We start from the raw sequence: 20,950 nt of genomic DNA, 5'->3' as shown, positions 1-20,950 counted from the left end.
CCGAGCTTAATGGGCTCATTTAAATCTGTGTTTGTGTTGCCTTGCTTGCTGCAACGCACATGGAACGGTGGGAATACAACCTTGATGTGCAACTATAGCTAAAACCATTTTATCTAGTTGTGAATAAAGTAGGGAACTGAGGTCTTTCAGCTTTTTATTTCCCAAACTACTTAAAAAAAAAAAAAAAAAAAAGTTTGGGCTGGAATTAATTTTGATGGATAATTGGTTCTATAGAAGAGTTCTCTGGCTTAACCTTTTATAGTGCTTTTTAATGTACTCTGTATGGTTAGATATACTCAGGGGAGCTTCAGTGGTGCTTAGATTGCTGTATCAGTACACATAATTTCTATAAGACAAATTTTGGAAGACTTTAAAAAAAAAAAAACAATTATTTTGTCTCTCAGCAATCCGAGGAAAGAAATGACTATAGCAATTCAACATTTATTACGGATATGTCTGCCGCTCTAGAAGATATTGATGCTCGTTCCAATGATACGAACGGTATATACTACCCTTCATCTCTGCAGACATCCCAGCAGGAGGAAAGGTAAAGGAAAGTGAACACTGTACTTCCAGATTAGAATTATTAGACATGTACTCAAATTCTGCTATGGTGGGATCACAGCTGAACACAGCAGATTGGTTTATTATATTAAAGCATAATAATAATAATTATTAATACATCATTAAATGCCTATTTCTTAATTACAAGCACTGGTGAGTCCCTGAATTGGATTTGGTATTCGCCTCTTGTAATCCCTTGGGCTGGGAGTCAGTTGTGTTGTAATGCCCCTATGCCGCCAAGGACCATGCTGATAGGAGAAGAGAGATGAGGTTATCAGTCTGCTTCTTCTCCTTTCACTGTCAAGTCACAGGCTTGAGGAGGGAGAAGACCTGTAGGTGTTAGGCTGGCTATACATAGAACATTGGTTACCAATGAACAGAAATTCAAGCTGTGGGTGGCCCTCTCAGCACCTTCCTGCCAGACATCCTTCGATCTGAACATTGAAGAAGCCAGGTGGAAAATTGTTGACGGAACAGCAGCTGCAGCCTAATAGATGCAGCCACTGTTTTTGTATTCTGTCAGATTACAATAGCCAGCAGAGATTCCTGGATCCATGTGGTTCAACCGTAACAAGTGAAGTCTCATAGTGTGTGGACAGATTTACATAACTTGCAGCAGAGAAAAATCAGGTCTTCTGCCCTGATAGACAGAGCTGGTTTGTGTAATTCTTTGGACTTAAGTAGAAATAGTTTGGCAGATAAAACTGCTCCCATAAAAGTATTGTATATGTGAATTTAGCTGTTGTCCTGTAAAGCATGTGTCAAGGCAAAATAAAGAAAAACATTTTGCACAGTAGCTAAATGGTTGGCACTTCTGCCTGGCAGTACTTGGGTCGTTGGTTTGAATCCCAAGCCACGGCACCAGCTGCCTGGAGTTTGCATGTTCTCCCTGTGCCTGCGTGGGTTTCCTCCAGGTACTCCGGTTTCCTCCCACACTCCAAAAACATGCTGGTAGGTGAATTGGATCCTGTCTAAATTGGCCCTAGTATGTGTATGTATGAATGTAAGGTAGGGACCTTAGATTGTACGCCCCTTGAGGGTTAGGGACTGATGTGATTGTACAATATACATGTAAAGTGCTGCGTAAATTGACAGTGCTATATAAGTACCTGTAATAAATACATTTTGTACACCTGTCTAATACATGCACGTTTTATCCCTTTTGCACACACTGCAATTACATAAATAACTGTTGAAGGGCTAGATATAGAGTATGCTTCTACCTTCTTTGACATGACAACACATTGGGGAGTATTTATCAAAACTGGAACAGACAGAATCTGGAGCAGCTGTTCATGACAACCAATCAGCTTTTATCTTCAGCTTGTTCAGTTGGGGTCCTTTCACATGGGGCGCTTGCCTGTTCAGCAGGGGATGTGTGAGCACAGTAACAAATTGTCTTCAAACTGTATATTCTACAGTACAGACTTTTAAACAAAATAAGGATTTCAAACGTTTTCTAGGAACAAAAAATAACATTTCTTGCCATGCCTTCCTAACATGAACCCCTTGTGCACCCCTTGTACGTAGTCCTATTTTACATACATGCCCATATTTGTGTTTTGTTTTATTCCCAACAGTGACTTTGCTGTTGAAGAGCACACCTTTGATAAAGGACATGACACGAACACTAATGAACTGTTATCTGCTTGTGACCAAGGTAACTCTCCAATCACTTACTGTAGTGGCACACAATTTTATAAGGATATTATCAATTTTACATTTTCTCTCCATATTTCACTCATGCATTTTATTTTTGAATTGAATTAAATGGTGTGTGTTTTGTTTTTTTTTGTTTTTTTTTGTTTTTTTTTTTGCTGTTTTAGCACTAGTCATCTAAAGGAGTCCTCCCTTTTATTTGCCTGTCTGGTTTTGGTCTGTGAGAATCTAGCTACTGCTTCCTTCATAAAGTCTGATTCCCGCCAAAGCTCCAGCTTCTTGTTCCACCATCTCTAGGTGTTCAGACTCACCAGTATCCAAGCTCTCTTAGATCGTGTTCCACCCTCTCCTGTCAAGACACACTATATTAGATCTGTGATTGTCTATTGGACTTTTCGGCATCACGTTCTGTTTCCCAAATTTGCAAGATTGCCTTTTGGTCTTCTGTTCGCACATTCTCCAGGTTCTATCAGGTGGATGTTCAGCTTTGGGCCTAGTGTCCTTCAGGCAGCTTTGTGATCTGCAGGCAGTCCTACATTTTGCTGTTTATTCTTAGACCTATTAGCATTTGTTTGCTGAGTTGCCCATTCCTCCGTTGGTCCTCTTTTGGATGTCCTAAAGGTGAAAGAGAAAATAGGTTTTTTTGTACTCACTGTAAACCCCCTTTCTTGGAGTACATTGAAGGACACAGATCCGAACCCATTTGTATTAATGAGGTTCTCGGTACTGCTTGCTACAAAACTGAACCATGCTGGTAGTAGTAGGGGTTATTGCTGGTGTATTTTTTTTCTGTTATGGAATTGGCTCCATTTTTATAGAATGCACCTGCAAAGCAAAATCCGATTATAAAATATGTAGGATTTTGTTGTATACAAGTATGTAGGATATATATTTTTTCTTTGTGTGTATATATATGTACACACACACACACACACACACACACACACACACACACACACACACACACACACACACACACACACACACACACACACACACACACACACACACACACACACACACACACACACACACACACTTTTATAAATTACTATAAAATTTGAGTTTTTCAATTTTTAACAGATGAGGACTCCTTGGCTTCTGGCAATTGCTCTGACCTGGATGAGAATGATGTGGAAGAGAATTTCCACCTGGAGAGTCCAGAAGAGTCCTTCATTCAGAAGCATTTTGACACCTTAACGGATGTGCTTGCAGAAGGTGTGTTCGATTGCTGTACATATTTCTTTTTGAAGTGGTGTGAAAGTGGTGGCTTTGTACCTAATGCACATCTTTCTGAACAGAGAGGCATTTTTTTGTATATGAATAATTTTTTTTTTTTTTTTTTTAAATAAAAAAAAAAATGTAGCCTAAATGTCTCTAAAGCCAGAATGTTGGCTAAAAGTTGGGAAGAGTAACCTTAGTCTAGATTTTATTGCTTATTTTATCCGATTAGAAAAAATTATTATCCTTTCTTCCCTTAGTGATGCTCCCACTCTACAGTAAGAAAAAAATCCCTAATTTTTCGATGCAACATCACAGGACATAGAGTACTTCATGTTCTTGACTACATGGATTTTCTGCCATCTTCAGGTAGATGGACAATGGCCAAAATAAGGCAGGATACTCTGCCCAGTAAACAAAAAATCCTAATTACTGTCCCAGTGGCCACACAGGAAGTGGGGTAGGAAACTTCTAAAGGAGACAAACAACTATGTAAACCGAAGCTGATTCTCTACCAACCTATGTGGGTGTTTAGTGGTTAAAATGCAGTTCTGATATCTCTATAAAAATTGCAGTAAAGACCTTTTCCTGATTCCCTTGCACTGTGAGAACAACTTGCATGCAGTTCCAAAGCTGACACTTAGAAATGGCTGTGCTCATTCCTTCTATTACATCATACAGACTGACAAGCTCAGATCAAATGATAAAGTTGAGGACTTTTATTCTGTAGTATGGGAGCTGTGCTAATTCTTTACCTGATTTAGAACAGCTTCAATTACATTATACCATAGAATCTCGCTATGGGTGGATGGCAATTACAGCAGAGGAAAATCCCAGGATTTTCGTTGAAAGGGTTTTTGTCTTCTCAATTTATAACAGGCTAATATATACTAGTATACTTGATCTTTTAGTTGAGTTCTTTTATGTTTGTTCGGATAAAAATACAGTATAGGAGCTGTCATTCCCAACTTGTTTCTGAAGGTTAGCCTTTATTGCCTAGTGAGTCCCTGGCCTAAAATACTGAAAGTACCTGCATATTAATTATCCTGACACTTTACTGGCAGCATGCTTGTAGTGGATTAGTAAGGGCAGACCAAGACATTGTGGAACCTGCACCTTCAAAAGCAAGTCAGGAGTGGCCACTCCTTTTATTTTCACCCAGATAGGTACTCTTTAAGGTTTATTATGCACCCCCTCCCTTTTGTATTATTTAGACCCATACATGGTATGTAATGCTGTTTTGTTGACTACATTCAATTTAAATTTAATTGGGGATCAATAGATATGCCTAACTTTAAATATTGTTATGGTGACTGAAAAACTATCATATTCTATTTTTTTTACTCCTTTCCTCTCTCTGCCTCCATTTCCCTGCCTCTACTCACCCTCCCTCTTTTCTTTCCTTCCCTTCCTCTCCTTGCCTTCCCTTCCTCTCTTTGCCTTCCCTTCCTCTCTTTGCCTTCCCTTCCTCTCTTTGCCTTCTCTTCCTCTCTTTGCCTTCCCTTCCTCTCCTTGCCTTGCCTTCCCTTCCTCTCCTTGCCTTGCCTTCCCTTCCTCGCCTTCCCTTCCTCTCCTTGCCTTGCCTTCCCTTCCTCGCCTTGCCTTCCTCTCCTTGCCTTCCCTTCCTCTCCTTGCCTTCCCTTCCTCTCCTTGCCTTCCCTTCCTCTCCTTGCCTTCCCTTCCTCTCCTTGCCTTCCCTTCCTCTCCTTGCCTTCCCTTCCTCTCCTTGCCTTCCCTTCCTCTCCTTGCCTTCCCTTCCTCTCCTTGCCTTCCCTTCCTCTCCTTGCCTTCCCTTCCTCTCCTTGCCTTCCCTTCCTCTCCTTGCCTTCCCTTCCTCTCCTTGCCTCCCCTTCCTCTCCTTGCCTCCCCTTCCTCTCCTTGCCTCCCCTTCCTCTCTTTGCCTCCCCTTCCTCTCTTTGCCTTCCCTTCCTCTCTTTGCCTTCCCTTCCTCTCCTTGCCTTGCCTTCCCTTCCTCTCCTTGCCTTGCCTTGCCTTCCTCGCCTTCCCTTCCTCTCCTTGCCTTGCCTTCCCTTCCTCGCCTTGCCTTTCTCGCCTTGCCTTTCTCGCCTTGCCTTCCCTTCCTCGCCTTGCCTTCCCTTCCTCTCCTTGCCTTCCCTTCCTCTCCTTGCCTTCCCTTCCTCTCCTTGCCTCCCCTTCCTCTCCTTGCCTCCCCTTCCTCTCCTTGCCTCCCCTTCCTCTCTTTGCCTCCCCTTCCTCTCTTTGCCTCCCCTTCCTCTCTTTGCCTTCCCTTCCTCTCTTTGCCTTCCCTTCCTCTCTTTGCCTTCCCTTCCTCTCTTTGCCTTCCCTTCCTCTCTTTGCCTTCCCTTCCTCTCTTTGCCTTCCCTTCCTCTCCTCGCCTTCCCTTCCTCTCCTCGCCTTGTCTCTCCACTCTTTTCTCTCCTTGACTCTTCCCTCTCTCCTCTCATTGAATCTCCCCATTCTTCTGTCCTTGATGCACCACGCTCTCCTCTCCTCGACGCTCTCCTCTCCTTGACGCTCCCTTCTCTCTTCTCTTCGACGCTCCCCTTCTCTCTTCTCTTCGACGCTCCCCTTCTCTCTTCTCTTCGACGCTCCCCTTCTCTCTTCTCTTCGACGCTCCCCTTCTCTCTTCTCTTCGACGCTCCCCTTCGCTCTTCTCTTCGACGCTCCCCTTCGCTCTTCTCTTCGACGCTCCCCTTCGCTCTTCTCTTCGACGCTCCCCTTCGCTCTTCTCTTCGACGCTCCCCTTCGCTCTTCTCTTCGACGCTCCCCTTCGCTCTTCTCTTCGACGCTCCCCTTCGCTCTTCTCTTCGACGCTCCCCTTCGCTCTTCTCTTCGACGCTCCCCTTCGCTCTTCTCTTCGACGCTCCCCTTCGCTCTTCTCTTCGACGCTCCCCTTCGCTTTTCTCTTCGACGCTCCCCTTCGCTTTTCTCTTCGACGCTCCCCTTCGCTTTTCTCTTCGACGCTCCCCTTCGCTTTTCTCTTCGACGCTCCCCTTCGCTCTTCTCTTCGACGCTCTCCTTCTCTCCCATCTTTCCCCATCTCTCTATGCAGCTAACAATTTGATGTTCAAATATAGTTTTGCTCATATTTCTACAGAAAAATTTGACAACTGTCTGAAAGATCTGATGCCCAGTGAGGATGATGATCTGTTCCTAAACAATCGGCTCAGTTTCTCTGCCAAATTTCTGTCTCGAAGCTACAGGAATGACAGGTAGAGGAACGCATCTCTGCTCTATACTTGGGGAATGTCGTTGACTTTTGTTGAATATACTGAGCATTTTAGTTGGGGCACATAATCCCGTTGTCAACTACTGTAGGAACATTTTCTCACTCCTCTTTAAAATAGACCTGAATTCTAAATTGCAATCTTATGGGGAACATTGAGAAATGTTCATTGGGTCTAAAATATAAGAGAGCTTTTCCTGTGCCTTCAGCCTTATAGCTGTATATCTGCATAGAGACCATTGATGGCAATTTTATGTTGTTTTTTTTGTTTATTATTTTGTATCTGGGTTATGTCATATTTATTTATGCGCTCCTCTTTTTTAGGCTAGAAATTATATTTCCACCCCAAATACCGCAGGTGGTTATAGATCCAGAAGCAAAGGAGGAATCAATGAGACAACAGCTTACCAGGAGACTCTCTGATGTAAGAATAAATGCTGTAATCTAATAATGTAAGCTCTGCACATCTTACAATGGGACAAGATGTGTCCAACTTAACAAATGAACAAATATGTTTTTACTTTTGTACCTATGATGCCAAAAGTATATTGGTAAAAATCATATGCAGAATATCCCTGCAAATCATGTACATTTACCCAGGTTTTGTCTCTTTAAAAAATCTACATAAAAATATCTGTTGATCCTGCCAAACATTCAGTGAGCTCCTAAATTCCTGTAGTTTGTCTACGTTGAAAGCCCCAGCAATGTTTTCAACCCTAACTGACTTTCCTGCTAGACTACAGAACACCTTACCCTTAGGTTATAGAGAGGGGGAGGCAGTACATCAGAGGTAAACTGGAAAGGCTGACAACATTGCTTAGGATTTTAGTGTCAGCACATTACTTGAAATAAGAGATCAACAGCATTCTTTCTGTATGTGCTGCTTGTTAAAAGAAACAAAACAAGGGGAAATGTGTATGTTATGGAAAGATGTAATGAGCCTGTGTTTTTATATTTTGCCCATATATACACTGTGCCACCCTTTCTGCAGGCAGATCAGCAACATTGCATTGGTTTGCATGTGCATGATGATTGTGATGGACGCCTGGCACTTTGCCTGGGTGCGTCTGCCAGAGAGCTGCTTCCTCGCTGCTGGGTCCTTGTCCTGGTTGGGTCTGTCGTAATGATGAAAAATGGGGGTGGTGGTGGTGGTGGTGAAGAGCATGTAAGCTTTTCTCTTGCCCGTACACTAATCCTTTTCTTTCGGACTAATTCATGCAAGTTGTTTGCCTTTACAAAGCTTCGTATATACATTTTTGTTTTCTAGAAAGCAGTGGAAAAAACTACCCTTGAAAAGGAAAGGAGAAAATCTTCAACCAGCGCTGGTGAGTTCTATTCATAATCAAGATATACAATATTTATATTATTATGTTAGTGGTAAGGACTTATACTGACAGACTTGTGGAGCTTCTGCAATTGGTGCTCCTGGGTGAAGAGAGTAAAAGTGTGCAGTATATAGATTTTTTTTTTTTTCTTTTTATTAAAAGCAGGTGTCCATACCCCTGCATACTATATGGACTATAATACACAAAATAAGTAGTGTGCGCTTTCTGTGTCAAGTCAGCAAAGCATAGAGGAGTATTGGTGACCAGTTCTACGATAGCAAGATGGGTTCAGAGTCTTTGGAAAGGGGATAGATGGCATTGGATACCCAATAGGGTAGGACTCATTTGGGCATACTGTGTCTGGAGACTGGGTGGGGTATTCTTCATGGATAGACTGGATAGGGTGAATCTCAAATTAAAGCACCACACCAAAATAATACAATCCAGACAAGTTTATTATAGGGTAAGATCAGATGAACATTGCATTCACACTGACTTGTTTCAGGCCAAACCTCACTTCCTTCGTCAGAGCTTGAAAAATGAGAAACTGGTGTTTGGGCTTAATAGCAAAATGTAGTAAATATTTGGACTGATGTGTTGTATAGACACATGCTCATCGTCCGTTTTAGTTGTTAAAGCACTCCTGCACCTGCTGGCAATGAGCATGTGATTATAAAACACATCACTCTAAATATTTATAATATTTACTGCATTTTGCTACCATGCAAAGGCTGTAGGCAATGTCTGCTGGATGCTACTGCAGCCCGTGTGTTGGATTTTCTGAGATACATATAGTATTTCTTTAGCGTCTATAGGCAATTATGCTTGTAATTAAAGAGCCGGAAAGATAAAAAATAAAGTGTGATTTTATTTTATCACACAATGGCTTAAAATAACAATGTAATGAGTATCATGAACCGTTCAGAAATATCAAAGCCGAAGTTTAAAGATGTGTCACCCTTGTGTTCAGTATCTCATATGCCTCTTTCATCTTCTGTTTGTCCCTCTGGAGTCTTTGGGAAGAAGCCGGAAGTAGACGTTACTGACTATTTCTTGTCTTATAGCACCTGTTCCAGCTTCTCAGAATGTTCTTATGCATGTCTGTGTGGACAGACGTGTGTTCGAGACTGTCCCTTAGGGTCATTTTATGACGCAAGTAAGCGTATCTTAGGACCTTGTATGGCAAACAATACTGTTTAGCAGAGCAATTTCATTGAAGGGAGGGGACGCTACATATATGGTCTTTTGATTGACGGGTACATATGTAGTTACCATAAATTGACCATATTAAATTACTCTGCTCATATGACCAGTCTCTGATTAAATAATATAAATTAAGAATGTATCTTTACAACATCTAAATGTTGTATAACCACAAATCTACGTATGTAACAATATTACCAACTTATCAATCAAACTAAATACACACAGATACTATTAGAATACATTATGTAATAGTTATTCTATTTTAGTTACTCCATGACATTCTACACTAGAGTCTTCTAACCAGCTATGCTGTATTATAGAATATTCAGCTCTCAGCTGGTTAGCTAGCTCAGCTTATAACTGAAGAACTTAACACTATCATTTGTCCAAGGCCATTCACACATATTAATATTAATTATGATTAATCATAAAAACCAAATATTTTGCAAGCTTGCCATTTGATACCATTAATATTTATCACTGTGTTTCAAATTCTGCTGCTTTCCTGAAATCTGAAACTTGCGGTATTCTGCTCTCTCGGCCTCACACTGTATTTCTTGCATCACTAAATGGTGCATAATGCACTGCGAAGGAACTACAGCAAGTTGCTTGGATAGAAGTAGCAGTCCTGTGTATTTGGTATCCAAAGAGCTCCACAAGGACACAATGGTCAGTCTGAAGACCAAGCTAGATTCTTGTTATATGCAATTCAACACTGTTGTCAACTTGAACAGCTTTTTTTTTTTTTTTGTAGGCCATATAAAGATCTCTTTGAATATGCACATCTGTTCTGTCTTCCCTTCATTTTTTAATGACTGATATTTTTTTATCGATATATGCAGACATCGCTATATTGGTCCCAAATTTACAGAAGTTACAAGTCAGTGATAAATCTGCCTCTCGATCCTCATTCCCTGGATGCTGGCCAAATAAGAACAATTTAATAAATAAATCCAACAAAGCACCATCTTACATGGAGGCCACGGCTAGCTCAAAGGCAAAAATATTCAGAAGTACATCAATGGGAGAAGGTATTAATTCCGGGGAAGAACTAAAAAGACTGTCCAATTTATTTCGGCCACTCTCCACCACTGACCTATCTTCAGAAAACAGTAAGTTGAAAGCCTCAGAGGAAGACATTAGCAAATCCCCCACTTCCTCTGCATCCTGTGAAAAGGTCCTATCAGAGCAGCAAGAAACCAAGACTAAATCTACTACCATCTCTGATTCATTATCGGACAAACTTTTGATGCCACCTCCAACAGCTTATGGAGTTATCCCACGTCTAAAGAAAAAAGCCAAGTCTATAAATAATCTGTCAAAGACCTCTCGAAAAGAGGAACTTAATACCACTGTGGTAAAGTCGAAGGCATCAGATGTTCTGAAGAGTGGAATCTCCACTGACCTTCAGGATGGGAGAAGCTCACCATCTTCATTAACCTTCAGGTCACAAGATGTCTATGATGTGCCCAGAAGAGCTTCTATAGCTGAATGTCCAGTTCGTACAGCTCTAAGCATCTCCCCCACCAGCAACCGCAGTGAAAGAGTTCTTTCGCCAAGCAGGCGTCTGTCTGGTTCACCAACACCTTGTTCCAACGACCTTGAAAAGCCTAGTAAGTTAAATGCCTTTGTTTAACCGACCTTCATGTAGCTGGTAGGTGCAGATAAAGAACACTGAAAAGTGAGCTTAACTTGGTGCAGAAGCAAAACATATGTTGTCCAGCAAGAGATATTACATAAAATGCAGCTTTACCCATATGGAAGAAAAATATATTTGAAATATATTATCAAAATATTTTAAAAATATTCTTCCCAAATAAATTGCTGTATATTTGAAATGCTACAATTTTGACCAAATTCAATATATATTTCAATAAATTTTATTTATTTATTTATATATATATATATATATATATATATATATATATATATATATATATATATATATATATATATATATATATACATATACATATACATTCTGTATATTATAGCATGCTGAAATGTGTTTTTATTACAAAATATAAAAATGTTTTAACAAATATTTTTCAAATATACTGTATGTCTTTAAAAATACAAATATACGTTTTTGGAATGCAGTTACACATTTTTGTAAAAATATATGTTAAAATTACTTTTTTATATGTTAAAAAAAATCTGAAGAATATATTTTTTAAAATATATACTTCAGATTTGTTTAATATATAAAAAAGTCATTTTAACATATATGTTTACATATATTTGTAAATGTATTCCAAATATGTAGATTTGTATTTTTAAAGACGTACAGTATATTTGAAATGTATTTAAAAAAATGTTTCATATTTTGTAATAAAACCGCATTTCAACATGCAGTATATATATTTATTGAAATACCTTGCAGCTGACAATTAGACACTTTATTGGATTTAAAATGTTTCACAAGTTTATTACAGTGTACGGGTAGCTGTACAAAGCATACCTGCCAATGTTATATGAAATAACATATTTGCTTTATTCAGATAATTTTATCTTGTAGACACTTGGGAAAATTTTACTAAAGGTTCCATCATATAGATTGTGTCTCTAATTCCATACCGCCTGCCCCATAAGCTGTATAATGTGTCGTTTTGTTTTGTTATCTGTGTGATAACGTGGACTTAATAATTCCTGTTCTGTTTAATTCAGTCTTATATTTTGTGCTGTAGTTACAGAATGTTTGTGACATTTGTAATCTCAATCCTGTATAATAAAAATTTGTATCAAATTTATTATTATAGTTTACTATTTTAGTATTGACGTGGGCTCTTTCTGTGTTTTTTTTTTTTTTTTTTTTTAAGACAGTCCCTCCCCGGGTATGAAGGTTCTGATGGGACAGTGTGAGAAGGTGATTGAGGAATTTCATAGCACTTTTCAGAAGACGTTGAAAACGTATAAAAAGGTAAATCTGTTCAGATGTGACTTTTCAACAAGATGATAGTTAAGGGGGTTTTGTGCTTTGCTGCGGCTGGCACTGAGATCCTCTGGTGGCCTGGGAGGTCAGTAACACAGCTTCACCAGTTATGTAAAAGTGTTTGGCCAGGGCAGTGTCACAGGGGAGATGGTCACATGCTCCTCCATATATGTAAATGTCGTGAAGTGTCGCCAGCTGTGTGGGGAAACATAGGGCTTCCTGCCATTTATACACTACCAGTCAAAAGTTTTCCACCACCTCCATGTTTCCATTTTTAATTGAAATGTAAACAGTTCAGGTCCAGTGAATAACTTGAAATAACACAAAGGCAAGCTGTTAACTGCCAGAGTTAAATAAAAAGTTAACAAAAATGAAAAATAAAGTATTTTTCAGAGTTATACAACAAAGCCTTTTTCATGGAACAAATAATAGGTTAACCACTCACAATTGTTCAGCAGCATTGCAAGTAAATAAAGTTTATGCTAATTATTCACACAGGTGTCCCATTATTTGTTGATTACTTACAAGCTTTTTGTTTCTATAAAAGCAGTGTTGAAACAGACTGTGTTACTACACCCTCTTAAGCAATATTTGGACAGTGTTGTACTGCAGAAAATAGTCTATTGCTCTCAAAATGGTGAGAGAAAGCCAGTTAACAAAAGAAGACAGACCATTATACCCTCAAACCATAGGTCTTTCCTAAAGAAATTGCAAAGAAAGTCAAGGTGTTGGTGAGTACAGTTTCCTACGCCATCAAAAGGCACTTGGAAACTGGAGGAAACTCTGACAGGAGGAGGTCTGGCAAACCCAAAGCTACAACAGAATCAGAAGAAAACTTTCCGAGAGTTGACCGCTTACGTGACAGGCAACTCACAGGACAACAGCTTCAAGGAGCTTAACACTGATCAACGTAAGCAAGTCTTAGTATTCACTGTGAAGAGAAGATTTCGAGCTGCAGGTTTGACAGGTCGAGTGGCTGTAAGAAAACCATTTCTAAGAAAAAAAAAAAAAAAAAAAGCTTGCCTGGACAATGAAGCACCTCCAGTGGAGTACTGAAGGCTGAGCTTATTGGCCAGTTTAATATAAATTTGAGATCTTCGGGTCATCATGCAATGTTTTTGTATGCCGTCCATTGAGTAGGTGAAAGGATGGTTTTTTGGTGTGTGACGCCAACTGTCAAATATGGAGAAGGAAGAGTGATGGTCTGGGGTCTGCTGGATCCAGAGTTTGTGATTTCCAAAACTACTACCGCAGCATTTTGCAGTATCATGCAATACCCCCTGGAATATGCCTAGTTAATTAGAAATTCATCCTACAGCAAGATAATGACCCAAAACATGACGCAGACTTCGTGTTACTAAACCCACAACAGTAAAATCAGTCTGTATATGCAGTAAAGCATGCTTGTTATACTCACTGTGGAGCCTAAAGAGCCAATCCTCTTCATTGTGTAAAAAGGCTGTTTGAACCTTCCCTTCTATTGTCCACAATCCATCTGCTGATAGTACAGAGCTCTAGGAGTCGCTCTGCACATGCTCAGTTTAGTGTGTATTGGTAGAGTTTTTTTCCTTTTGGGAGCGTGCATGTGCTCAGCACAGGTCCAATCGGCCCTCTTCAGACAGATGGTCAGGAGTTATGCAGCCTCATAGGACAGTCAGAGGAGAATGAAAACTCCTCCTAAAAGCATTAAACCAGTGCTCAGCTAGACACTGATTTAAGTCACAAGACTGCTCTAACTGCTGATGAGAAAAAGATATTTAGCAGTTTATATTTACTAAAATAATTGCATTTCCATGTTGTGTGTACTGTAGGAGACCAGATACAGTGAATGCAGGGTCCTGGGTTTAGTAACACTTTAAACCCTATCTAGCTGGTTTAGGATTAACTGAACAGAAGGATGAAAGCAAAGCAACACATTTTGTAGGAACTTCTGCAACAGTATTGGGAAGAATTTTCTGAACAATTTTTTATTTCCTTTGTAGAAAGAATGCCACCACTGTTTTTGGCTGTTAAATCTACAAAAGGTGGCTGCTTTGAGTCAAAAATGTAGAATACGTTTTGTTGAAGAAAACAATTTCATGATTTCTTTTTCATTTCCAATTGTTTGTGTTCTTTGCTTTGTTTTCAGACTACATTGAGATTGGAAAAATTGGGGTGTTCTACTGTACATGCTGAATTCCAGATCATGAAAGAAAAAACACAAGGCATTGTCTTGTGATAAGGGGTGTGCCTTTTCCCCACTTAAGTGCTTATGCACATTACATCTTTTTGAAATTCAGGGAAGAGTTCTCCTTCTGGGGTGCACTGTAGCTCTATTCAATAATCCAGTCGTATTTGCCAGCACTGGATGATCCAACTATAGGTTTATAACCTTAGAATAAACATTTTATTTCATACAGGTACTTATATAGTGCCCTCAATTTCCGCAGCGCTTTACATACATATTGTACATTCACATCAGTCCCTCCTGTCAAGGAGCTTACAATCAAAGGTCCCTAATTCACATTCATACATACACATACTAGGGCCACTTTAGACAGGAGTCAATTGACCTACCAGCATGTCTTTAGAGTTTGGGAGGAAACCAGAGTACCTGAAGGAAACCCACGCAGGCACAGGGAGAATATGCAAACTCCAATCAGGTAGGGTTAGTGTTGGGATTCAAACCAACAACCCTAGTGCTGCTAGATGGAAATGCTAACCACTTAACCATTATTAAATTTATGTTTGGAGTCAGTACAGTGGCTAATTAATGCATTAGTGGAGTACTGGCCAACAAAAACATTTTAACCATGAAAGATCCATATATAAAATATAACCTTAGAAATGTCCAAAATAAAAAATCCATCCACCATGTCTTAACATCTTAATTTAATGAATCCTTTTATTTTTTTCTTGGAGATTGACAACTGCATTGGATCTCATGAAGAAAAGTCCCATCTCAGATCATTATTCTTTGATGCCTTCACACATATTCAAAGCGAGATGGAGTTGTTGGGAATAAGCCAGAGAATGGCACCAAATGGCAAGCTAAACACCGCAAACAATGCTTCGCTTCACTTGTTGGAACATTATTCAGAAATGATGCTGCAGATCATGAAGGAGAAGATTAACAGCACTGCACTGTGACACCTTTTCTGAAGGTCCAAGATCTTGGTGGACTGTTCACTCTACAGTAATTGTATTAGTAAGGGGCCTGTTTACCACAACTGATAGCTTTGGTAGATGTCCGTGTTGAACCACCCGCCATATTTGATCATGTCTTGGATTCTAGCGAAATGATCTCAACTGTTGGTTTTTTTTTTACTCTTTACCCTGGTTAGTGGAAAAGGGCTGGTTGGTATCCACATTGTAGAAGCCGGAGGGTCTTTCAACCTTCAGCATCAACATACAGTTGAATGTTTTGTGTACTAGCCCTGTACTGACTTTGCACGTTTGTTATATATTTATGTTTTCTGTTGCACTAAGTTATCATACAACTAACATGACTGCTTTTCCAGAGCTGTCCATAGAGACTTTTTGTTTTAACACCATTGATCCAGTATTTTACAGTTGCTTTTATTGTGGTTAAAGCACCATATAGAAATTCTGTATTATATTATTTTGTTTTGTTTCTTTTTTTCCTTTTGGCAAAACAAATTTCAGTTCTATCACCAGTGCTTCGGATGGATTCGATTTTTTTTTTCCTTCTACAGCGTTCTATCACCAGTGCTTCGGATGGATTCGATTTTTTTTTTTTTTCTTTTTTAATTCCTTCTACAGTATAGTCAGCTTCTCAAAACTCTTGGGCAATCTTCTGCTAACTACAAATGTAAAGATTACTATTTTCAAGTGACCTCTCACCCTTGACACTCCATCTGAAGTATTTTGGCTCAGCTAAATTAAAGCTAAAATAGGGGCAAATGCTTTATAATTTGTATGCCTGCTCAGTTATAATCCTTTATACAAATCGGCCGTAACATTATGACCACCCACCATAATCCATGGAGGCATGAACTCCACTGGACCTCTCAAGGTATGCTGTGGTACTGGCACCAAGCTGTCAGTGGCAGATCCCTTTTATGTCCTGTAAGTTGTGAGGTGGGACCTTCAGGGATCGGACTTGTTTTTCCAGCACATTCCAGAGATACTTGACTTTGATTGAGATATGGAGAATTTGGAGGCCTGGTCAGCACCTTGAACTTATTGCTGTGTTCCTCAAATCATTCTTGAATTCCTCAGACCAGACCACTTTCTTCCAGTTTCATACTCACTTGCCATCGTAGGTGCTTTTTGGCTGTGGACACAGGTCAGCATAGGCACCTTGACAAGTCTGCTGCTACACAACTGTAATGCACTGAGTTCTGACACCTTTCTATCAAAACCAGCATTAAATATTTTCAGCAGTTTGAGCTACAGTAGCTCTTCTATTGGATTGAACTACGTAGCCAGCCTTTGCTCCCCATGTGCATCAATGAGCCTTGGCCACCCATGACTCTGTTGCCAATTTGATGATTTTCCTTCCTTGGACCACTTTTGGTAGGTTCTGACTACTGCAGACTGGGAACATCCCACAGGAGCTGCAGTTGATGCTCTGACCCAGCTGTCTAGCCATTATAATTTGGATTTGAGCGACTTTGACAAGGGCCGTACACCTGTCCATTTTTTTTTCTGCATTTCAACACATCAGCTTCAAGGACAACATGTTAACTTGCTCCATAGTATATCCCACTCACTTTCACATTCCATTGCACTGAGATCCATTTTATCCACTTTATCTGTCAGTGGTCATAATGTTATGGCTGATCAGTGGTATATTCTTGTATTCTAGTTTTGCCTGACTTCCTTTTACAGTGAACCTACATCCATACTATGCACACAAGTGGTAAAAGCACTTTAAAACAAGTCACCATTTACCTCTGTATCTGTAGGCACTGTAGAGAACTTAAAGTGGTATTAATCCCAAAAGCAAGCATTTGTTATGTTGCAGCTTACCAATTAAAGTTGTGATGGCTGCATTAGTTTTATTTTTTGGGCTTTCTTTTATTTTAGTAAGTCTGTTGTTTTTCAACAAAATAAGATGTAGCAGTAAGAGGGTTAAGACAAACAATTTACCACTGACATGGGTGTGTACAATGGTCGGCTTTAATTTTACTGATGTAAAACCTTTATCTCAAAAGAAACAACTGTTGCTGTAACTGCCTAAAAGTTAGCTGGAATTTGGCTTCAATTTGTTAGTGTATCTAAATCTGCTAGTACATATAACACACCCTTCCTCCCTGAATGACAATGCTGTTATCTAAGGGTGCTGCCAGAGATGGGGCTCCTCCATGTACTGTATATGTACAGAAAACTCCAATCACATACAAGTTTACAAGTTAAATGGGATTTCCAAAATAATGGTATTTTCAAATGATTGATCAGTGTTGTAGTGTGTAACAGCGGTGGCAAACGATACAGAAAGAAAGATCACATTGGTTTATGGATACAAGACTGCTGAATGGTCACCTTACAAGCACTCCTCTCCTGTTTGCATTGTAGTGAATGAATGATGCCATTGCTGATCTCTCATTCTGAAAAATGCTTAGTTGCTAGGATCTTATGCTGATCGCTGGGTTTAATCATTCCAAAGCCACTGAGCTGGAACAAGTCTGCCTTTCCTGGTCTACATGCTCATTCCTAGGTCAGTAAAAAAAAAAAACTGCCTGTAAATAGAATAATTGGATAAAGGCAATGGCAGCTTGGTTTTTTTTTTTTTTTTTTTTTTTTTTTTTTTTTAGTTTTGGATAGAGTGTTGGGTGCCTACTAGTTAGGTTCATACTCTCTACTTGTCTACTTGTCTTGGCGACCACTGCCACCTAAACAGAACGTGAAGGGAAATCCACAATTTTTAGAGTTTTTACCCGAACAGGAGGTGACTATGGCATGTATGGTCTGGTGACAACTGTCCTCCCGTCACTTTGTAGAGATTTTTCTCATTTCCTGTTGCACCTCCTGGACAGGAACTGAAGGGAACCTCCCATAATGGGATGCAGATAGCAATAAAGAAATTCTCTATGCTGTCCAAAACTGAAATAAAATGTTTTGACTATACATAACCCTTAATGATTTATGTGAGGAATGAGAGGAGTATTACTTGCCTTAATCCAGTGGCAGCCAATGCTTGGGCACTTTACTTTTCAGCACTTAAGTGTTGGTGGGAACATCACCACTGCTGATCATCAGTGATGGTCACAGGTTCTCCACTGCACGTGATGTCCCACCAATCTTGTCGCCACTCTTCTTACCAGTGTCAAGTCATCACAACCGGAACCAACATAGAAAAAACACAGGGCATTGGATTAAGGTACGTCTTCTGGTTTTATACCATCCCCTACACAAAACAAGGTTCCCCAGCTGAAGGGGGGTGGGGATAAGAATTTTATCAAATCCCCGGAGTTAAGCAGGCCATACGTTAATAAACATCCCACTCTGCTTACTGTATTCTGACCACCCAGCTGCTTCATTTTTCAGATCAAAGGATGTGATAGGGGTAACGACAGGGCTACCTACTGATTCATCAGAAACCAGTCAAAGTTCCATCAGAGATGCAGAGATTTGAGGTTCAAGTGGTTTTATTTAAAGACTTAAGCTAGCATATTTGCTCTAATTGTGGCATAGTGTTGCTTGATAACATTACCCAATATTACTGTATGCTAACTTGTTAATAAATAAATAGTAAGTTCTGTTTGTTTTAATTGCACTTCAAACTTTAATGTCGTGTATATAGCATTGTCATGTCTATATTACATTTCTGGAAAGCCAGTCTGACGGTGTTCATGTTTTAAAGTGATGTTTTTGTTTTGTTGTTGTTTTTTTTCATAGTGATATTAAAATCACAATTCAAAGTTAAATTCTGCCTCCATACCAATGTTTTTCACAGGATGCAGTAGTATCATTAAAGATCTGATGTTTAACCACTTCTCACCTGTAGTATGCCATATGACGTACTGGACTTTCATTGGTTATACTGGGATGATGCCTGCAGCTACAGGCATCATCCTGGTACCCTGGTTATACTGGGATGATGCCTGCAGCTACAGGCATCCTCCTGATACCCTGGTAATGCTGAAGAATGTAAAAGTGATCCTAGTGGCTAAATAGCCACTGGATCAATTTTATATTCAGTGGGAGGGGCCGCCTTTGGGTGCCTTTCTGGGCTCTCCCATCCCTCCGGGAAGCCCAGGACTAAAGCCGGCCGTGACGCTGGCTTACTATAGAGATGATTGAGGGCCAGAACGTCCCCAATCATGTCTATGGTATAAGAAACGGGAAGCAACGATTATTTTGTCACTTCTGGTTCTGCCAGATGTAAACAAGCAAGTACACATTACAGATACACAAATCTTGGTTTGATCAGATGCTTTTAAGGGCAGAGAAGAGATCTGGGGTTTAATAGACCCCAGAAGTCTCAGTAAAGAAGACCCATCACTGCTCCAGCTATCGCATGGTATGTTGTCCATCTTCTGCGATGCCAATAAAAGTGCTAAAAAAAAAAAAAAAGGGACAGTTTAAAATTCAAATAGATTTGATTGTGCTGAGGTTTGAACGTGTCTCTGAGACTTAGGCTTATGGTACAGCAATTTCAGCATATTTTATGAGCACAAGAAGGCCCTTGTTTTATTTAACCATGTCCCTTTAAGCCCCTCCCACATTTACCGCATTGTGGCTCCACCCACAGTTACTACTCTGCTTTGGGTGCCCAAAGGCTCTCCAGGTCTTTTACAATATTAGCAACACCCCTGGCACAATATAATAATAAAAAAATATGTACCCACTCTTCAACACAGCACACTAAGCTTAAATTTGTCATTTCTTATGACATTTAAAATGATGACCCATTTTTAGAAAATGCCGTGAAACAATAAATCTTAATACCTATGGAACAGAAGAGGGTGAGGAACTGCAGTTACCACAAAATCCTCAAAGCTGAACTACTGGCTGGGGAAAAAAGTGATAACTAATAATAATGAAAACCGTGCAATTAGGTTCAAAAATGATAAATAAAAAATACATTATAGAAATGCACTGCAATGGTTAACTGCATCATTATGGAAATGCACTGCAGCTGCTAACTGGATAGATGGGGGGAAAAAAAGTGATCCATGCAATGGGAACCCCTCCATACTGAAAGGATTAAATGCTTGTTTTGTCTAAAGTTTAAAAAAAAAAAAAAAAAAAAGGTAAATCACTTGTCTTATTCCTCACTTTCCTGGCACCCAGCACTTATACATACAGTGCTGTGAAAAAGTATTTGTCCCCTTCTTGATTTTTTTTTTTTTTTTTTGTTTAGCATATTTGTCACACTTTAAATGATTCAGATCATAAAAAAATTGGCCCAAGTAAATAATACATGAAATAAGCATTTAAAGTCTGCATTTTGCAAGGGAAAAAAACCTGTCCAAACCTGCCAGGTCCAAAGTGATAAAGTAATTGCCCCCCTTCCCTTGATAAATTAGGAATGAACTGTGATTAACCACATATCTTTTTTTGAAAGCCGAGTTGAATTTCATATGCCACATCAAGGCTCGATTACTGCCAGACCTGTTGAATCAAGAAATCACTTAAATGGAAGTTGTTTGCCAAAGTGAAGCATGTTAAAAGATCTAAAATAGCAACACATCATGCCGCAATCTAAAGAAATTCAAGAACAGATGAGAAACAAAGTAATTGACATATCAGTCTGGAAAGGGTTGCAAAGCCTATTTTGCCCTATGTTCCGAACTTGAAGGGCATATATTGAACTATTTAGATACATAGAACCAAATTGTTTGACATCCCCAGGGATCATATACCTGAGGAGATAAATTACGATTT

At 39.6% G+C, this 20,950-nt stretch overlaps 1 protein-coding gene across 1 annotated transcript in view; it reads left to right on the top strand.

Annotated features, from left to right (window-relative positions):
- WDR62 (WD repeat domain 62) overlaps positions 1 to 18,987 on the top strand; it is a 75,287-nt gene extending 56,300 nt beyond the window's left edge. The window contains exons 23-31 of the mRNA XM_089679825.1: positions 405 to 547; positions 2,145 to 2,224; positions 3,307 to 3,441; positions 6,524 to 6,638; positions 6,977 to 7,076; positions 7,920 to 7,977; positions 10,026 to 10,796; positions 12,003 to 12,103; positions 15,017 to 18,987. Of these exons, the coding sequence (XP_089535951.1) occupies positions 405 to 547; positions 2,145 to 2,224; positions 3,307 to 3,441; positions 6,524 to 6,638; positions 6,977 to 7,076; positions 7,920 to 7,977; positions 10,026 to 10,796; positions 12,003 to 12,103; positions 15,017 to 15,244 (1,731 nt within the window). The 3' untranslated portion in view covers positions 15,245 to 18,987. The remainder of the gene's footprint in view (positions 1 to 404; positions 548 to 2,144; positions 2,225 to 3,306; positions 3,442 to 6,523; positions 6,639 to 6,976; positions 7,077 to 7,919; positions 7,978 to 10,025; positions 10,797 to 12,002; positions 12,104 to 15,016) is intronic.
- The last annotated feature ends 1,963 nt before the right edge of the window (positions 18,988 to 20,950 follow it).

Source organism: Staurois parvus, unplaced genomic scaffold (genome assembly GCF_062004578.1).
Source record: "Staurois parvus isolate SC_StPar_1 unplaced genomic scaffold, SC_StPar_1.0 ptg000232l, whole genome shotgun sequence".
Lineage (NCBI taxonomy): Eukaryota > Metazoa > Chordata > Amphibia > Anura > Ranidae > Staurois > Staurois parvus.
The sequence above is the reverse complement of the archived record's forward strand: the minus strand, read 5'-3'. Positions and strand labels throughout refer to the sequence as shown.